Source organism: Colobus angolensis, unplaced genomic scaffold (genome assembly GCF_000951035.1).
Source record: "Colobus angolensis palliatus isolate OR3802 unplaced genomic scaffold, Cang.pa_1.0 Scaffold9, whole genome shotgun sequence".
In the NCBI taxonomy this organism is placed as follows: Eukaryota; Metazoa; Chordata; class Mammalia; order Primates; family Cercopithecidae; genus Colobus; species Colobus angolensis.
Window position 1 is genome coordinate 6219524 of NW_012122931.1, and position 5262 is coordinate 6224785.

The 5262-nt window shown below is 54.7% G+C and overlaps 1 protein-coding gene across 4 annotated transcripts in view; it reads left to right on the forward strand.

Moving 5' to 3' along the window:
- Positions 1-5262, forward strand: part of CCBL1 (cysteine conjugate-beta lyase, cytoplasmic) — a 62403-nt gene that overhangs the window by 55069 nt on the left and 2072 nt on the right. For 3 of the 4 annotated variants that reach the window (XM_011931248.1, XM_011931245.1, XM_011931246.1), the window contains exons 4-11: positions 2035-2184; positions 2264-2350; positions 2583-2711; positions 3460-3580; positions 4229-4305; positions 4432-4521; positions 4635-4821; positions 4900-4979. In XM_011931248.1, coding sequence (XP_011786638.1) covers positions 2035-2184; positions 2264-2350; positions 2583-2711; positions 3460-3580; positions 4229-4305; positions 4432-4521; positions 4635-4821; positions 4900-4979 — 921 coding nt within the window. The remainder of the gene's footprint in view (positions 1-2034; positions 2185-2263; positions 2351-2582; positions 2712-3459; positions 3581-4228; positions 4306-4431; positions 4522-4634; positions 4822-4899; positions 4980-5262) is intronic. The other variant, XM_011931247.1, reaches the window with a different exon arrangement.

Here is a 5262-nt window from a genome sequence, read left to right on the forward strand (position 1 = left end):
CTAATAAAAATTAGCTGGGTGTAGTGGCGAGTGCCTGTAATCCCAACTACTTGGGAAGCTGAGGCACAAGAATCGCTTGAACCCAGGAGGTGGAGGTTGCAGTGAGCTGAGGTGGCGCCATTGCACTCCAGCCAGGGTGACAACAACAACAAAATAGAGACAGGGTCTCCTTATGTTACCCAGGCTGGTCTCAAACTCCTGGGCTCAAGCAGTCCCACCACCTTAGCCTTCCAAAGTGCTGGGATTACAGGCGTGAGCCACTGTGCCCAGCCTCATTAAATAAGTTACCTCTTTCTTTTATGTTGCAATATTTCCCTCTTCCTATTTTAACTTTGCTCATGGTGCCTTTTATTTTTATTTAATTAATTAATTTATTGTCTGAGACAGAGTCTCAATTCTGTTACCCAGACTGGTGTGATCATGGCTCACTGCAGCCTTGATCTCCTGGGCTCAAGCCATCCTCCTGCCTCAGCCCCCCGAGGACCTGGGACTGCAGGCATGTGACGCCACACCTGGATAATTTTTTGATTTTCCATCAGTAGAGACGGAGTCCCTCTGTGTTGCCCAGGCTGTTCTCAAACTCCTGGCCTCAAGCAACCCTCCCACCTCATTCTCCGAAAGTGCTAGGATTACAGGCGCGAGCCACTGTGCCTGGCCTGTGCCTTTTGTTGTACAGAAAACTTTTATTTTTGTGTGGCCAAATCTGGTTTAGTGAGTTACTGAGTTAAGTTCTAGACAAGGTTTTGATCACTTGGCTTAGCCTTGAGTATTTTTGTTTTGTTTTGTCTTGTTTGTGTTTTTTTTGAGACGGAGTCTCGCTCTGTCGCCCAGGCTGGAGTGCAGTGGCACGGTCTCGGCTCACTGCGAGCTCCGCCTCCCAGGTTCACGCTATTCTCCTGCCTCAGCCTCCCGAGTAGCTGGGACTACAGGTGCCCGCCACCACGCCCGGCTAATTTTTTGTATTTTTAGTAGAGACGGGGTTTCACTTTGAGTATAAGTGTCCTCAGCAAACAAGTTTCTGGATCTAATCTTCCTCTCAAAAAGGGGTGCTTCCAAAGCTGCAACATGAGGTTCCTGACCCTCAAGTGTGTGTGACTTTAGACAACTAATTTCTTCTCTCTGGGTCTCTATTTTTCTACCTGTCAAATAGTGGGGATCAGGCCAGGTGTGGTGGCTCACATCTGTAATCCCAGCACTTTGGGAGGCTAAGGCAGGTGGATTACCTGAGGTCAGAAGTTCCAAACCAGCCTGGCCAACATAGTGAAACCCTGTCTCCACTAAAAACACAAAAATTAACCGGGCATGGTGGCGCGTGCCTGTTGTCCCAGCTACTTGGGAGGCTGAGGTAGGAGAATCACCTGAACCCAGGAGGCAGAGGTTGCAGTGAGCCACGATTGTGCCACTGCACTCTAACCTGGGTGACATGAGTGAGACCCTGTCTCAAAACAAAAAAAAAAAACACAAAAAACCTCGCCTGCAAAGCTGCTGGGAGGATCAGGTGGGCACAAACATGACAAACATGATTCTTAAACTTAGAGATGTGGAAAGTGGGGAGTGTCTACTGCCTCGCGGGCTCTTGGACTGAGGTTCATGGAGGCAAGCACTTCCTCTGGTTCTCTGCTGAATCCCCACCCTGGGCTCCGGGCCTGGCACAGAACAGGCCCTATGGCAAATGCTGGTAGAGGAGATGGAAGAGCGTATATCTGAGTCAGTGCAGGCCTGGTGGTTGGGACCCTGGAGTCTGGGACCATATAGATTGTGTAACCTTTACCTCCCAGAATACACAGGGTCACAATAGCGCCTGCCTCTGGGTTGCTGAGAGGACGAGATCAAAGAAATCCCACAAATAGCTTGGTGTGTAGAGAAGTCCAGAGTGTTGAAAGCTAATCTATTCCGTGTCCCCTGGGGCCCAGGCTACCAGTATCTGACTTTGCCCCAGGCTTGCTGCTAGAAGGTGCTAGAATTGCCTGGATACAGCTGGGCAGGAGGATGGGCCCGGCTGAGCTGGACAGTTGACCCCCGCTGTCCTGGCAGGGTTACCCACCGCTGACGAAGATCCTGGCAAGTTTCTTTGGGAAGCTTCTGGGCCAGGAGATGGACCCGCTCAGGAATGTGCTCGTGACTGTCGGTGGCTATGGGGCCCTGTTCACAGCCTTCCAGGCCCTGGTGGACGAAGGAGATGAGGTGAGTGGGCAAGACTTGGGCTGAGTGGGACTGAGAGGTCAGGGCCATGCTGACTCCAGCTGATTGAACCTTCTATCAGGTCATCATCATCGAACCCTTTTTTGACTGCTACGAGCCCATGACAGTGATGGCAGGGGGTCGCCCTGTGTTTGTGCCCCTGAAGCCGGTAAGGATGCTAGGTAGAGGATGGATGGGCAGAGGGATCCAAGGCATGGGCTGAGTTGGACCCTGGGAGTTGGAACAGGAGGAAGGAAGTGAAGGAAGCCAGTTCCCCTAAGTTGGGAGGGCAGAGGGGAGGTGTGTGTATTGGGATCCTAGGGGAGAGCAGGTGGGGATGGATGCTGGGGGAAGAGCTGCACGTCACGTGGGTAAGTGGTGCCGTCCCTGCCACTTTGCAGGGTCCCATCCAGAATGGAGAACTGGGTTCCAGCAGCAACTGGCAGCTGGACTCCATGGAGCTGGCCAGCAAATTCACATCACGCACCAAAGCCCTGGTCCTCAACACCCCCAACAACCCCCTGGGCAAGGTACTGGAGGGACCTCCTTCCCTGGCCCCCTGCAGAGCTAGTCGTGTCTCCTGCACTGTTACTGAGTTGCTGCTGTGGGGCCTCGTGTGGGAGGGCCACACGCAATGAGCTCTGAGGACCAAGGCTCCAGAGGTCCCAGGACAGGGGCAGGAATACCCAGGGAAGGCCTGAGGGCTGGAACAGTGAACTGGGCTGGGAGCCCCCATCACTTCCCAGTGACCATGGAATAGTGACTGTGCTTCTCAAAGTATCTCATGTGTAATGTGGGAACCTGAGCGAATTGACCTCATGGGTCATTATTGCAGGGATCCAATGCAATGGTGCGGAACAGCCCATAGCACTGGGCTTGGCTGTATTCGCCATTTATTTATTTTTTTGAGACGGGGTCTCGCTCTGTCTCCCAGGCTGGAGTGTAGTGGTGTGATTTTGGCTCATTGCAACCTCCGCCTCCTGGGTTCAAGCAATTCTCCTGCCTCAGCCTTCCGAGCAGCTGGGATTACAGGCACTTGCCAACATGCCCAGCTAATTTTTGTGTTTTTAGTAGAGACGGGGTTTCTCCATGTTGGCCAGGCTGGTCTCAAACTCCTGACCTCCAGTGCTCTGCCCGCCTTGGCCTCCCAAAGTGCTAGGATTACAGGCGTGAGCCACCGCACCTGGCCGCAGCTGTGTTCTTTAACCTCTCTGAGTAGGCCTCTGTGTTTGGGGATGGTCCCAGCTGCAGGTCTGTGCTCTCCTTGGGCATCCACAGGTGTTCTCCAGGGAAGAGCTGGAGCTGGTGGCCAGCCTGTGCCAGCAGCATGACGTGGTATGTATCACTGATGAAGTCTACCAGTGGATGGTCTACGATGGGCACCGGCACATCAGCATTGGTGAGCCAAGCCTGCCCAGGGCCCCTCCCCTGCACATTGGTGGCAGGGCCTTGACCCCACCTGAGAGTCAGCGCAGGCCTGGTAGTTAGAACCCAGGGTTCTGGAGCCCTGCAGATCCTGTGACCTTTGTCTTCCAGAGTACACAGGAAAACAAAAAACAATAGCACCTGCCTCCCTGGTTGTCAAAAGGATGAAGTCAAAGAAATCCTATGCCGGGCATGATGGCTCACGCCTGTAATCCCAGCATGAAGGGAGGCTGAGGCTGGCAGATCACTTGAGGTCAGGAGTTCGAGACCAGCCTGGCCAACATGGTGAAATCCCGTGTCTACTAAAAGTACAAAAATTAGCTGGGCATGGTAGTGCGTGCCTGTAGTCCCAGCTACTCAGGAAGCTGAGGTAGGAGGATCACTGGAACCCGGGAGGCGGAAGTTGCAGTGAGCTGAGATGGTGCCATTGCATTCCTACCTGGGCAACAGAGCGAGACTCCATCTCAAAAAAGAAAGAAAGAAAGAAATTCTGCAAATAGCTTAGTGTGTAGAGGAGTCCAGGATGTCAAGAGCCTATGGGTGCCCCCTGGGGCCCAGACCACCACCCTCCCCCTTACCCCTCACCCCAGTCTCAGCAGCTGCTCTGTTCGGCCTTGGGCAGCCAGCCTCCCTGGCATGTGGGAACGGACCCTGACCATCGGCAGCGCCGGCAAGACCTTCAGCGCCACTGGCTGGAAGGTGAGTTGCTGAGGGTAGGAGGTCACCAACCCCTGCAAGATCCTTGGCAAGTGAGGTGGGCCTGGGAATGAAGAAGGCTTTAGCCAGGCCTGGAAGGACCTCCCACTACCTGTGCTCCTGCTCCAGGTGGGCTGGGTCCTGGGTCCAGATCACATCATGAAGCACCTGCGGACCGTGCACCAGAACTCCATCTTCCACTGCCCCACGCAGAGCCAGGTGAAGAGGGGCAGGGGACGCCATGGGGGAGCGGGGAGACAATGAAAGAGCCCAGGCTGGACCCCGCGTCAGGGAACAGCTAATCTGTCTGGGTGTCCGTCTGCCCTGCCTAGGCCGCAGTAGCCGAGAGCTTTGAGCGGGAGCAGCTGCTCTTCGGCCAACCCAGCAGCTACTTTGTGCAGTTCCCGCAGGCCATGCAGCGCTGCCGGGACCACATGATACGCAGCCTACAGTCAGTGGGCCTGAAGCCCGTCATCCCCCAGGGCAGCTACTTCCTCGTCACAGACATCTCAGACTTCAGTGAGTGAGACGGGCCGGTCTGGGCAGGGCGCAGGGGCTAGAGGCTGCAGGGGGCTCAGTGTGGCCTCTGTCCCCCAGAGAGGAAGATGCCTGACTTGCCTGGAGCTATGGATGAGCCCTATGACAGACGCTTCGTCAAGTGGATGATCAAGAACAAGGTGGGCTGGGCCTCTGCCGTGCAGCCATGTATGGTTTCACAGGTTGTGTGCTGCTCAAGGGTGCCCAGGCAAAAGGCTCCTGGGCCAGATACTAGTCTGCCTCTGCCGTGAACCTTGGGGCAGGGTTGTATCCACTTAAAAGAACGAGGAACCTCTTTTCTTTTTTCTTTTCTTCTTTTCTTTCTGCCTTTTTTGAGACGGAGTCTCGCTCTGTCACCCAGGCTGGAGTGCAGTGGCGCGATCTCGGCTCACTGCAAACTCCGCCTCCCGGGTTCACGCCATT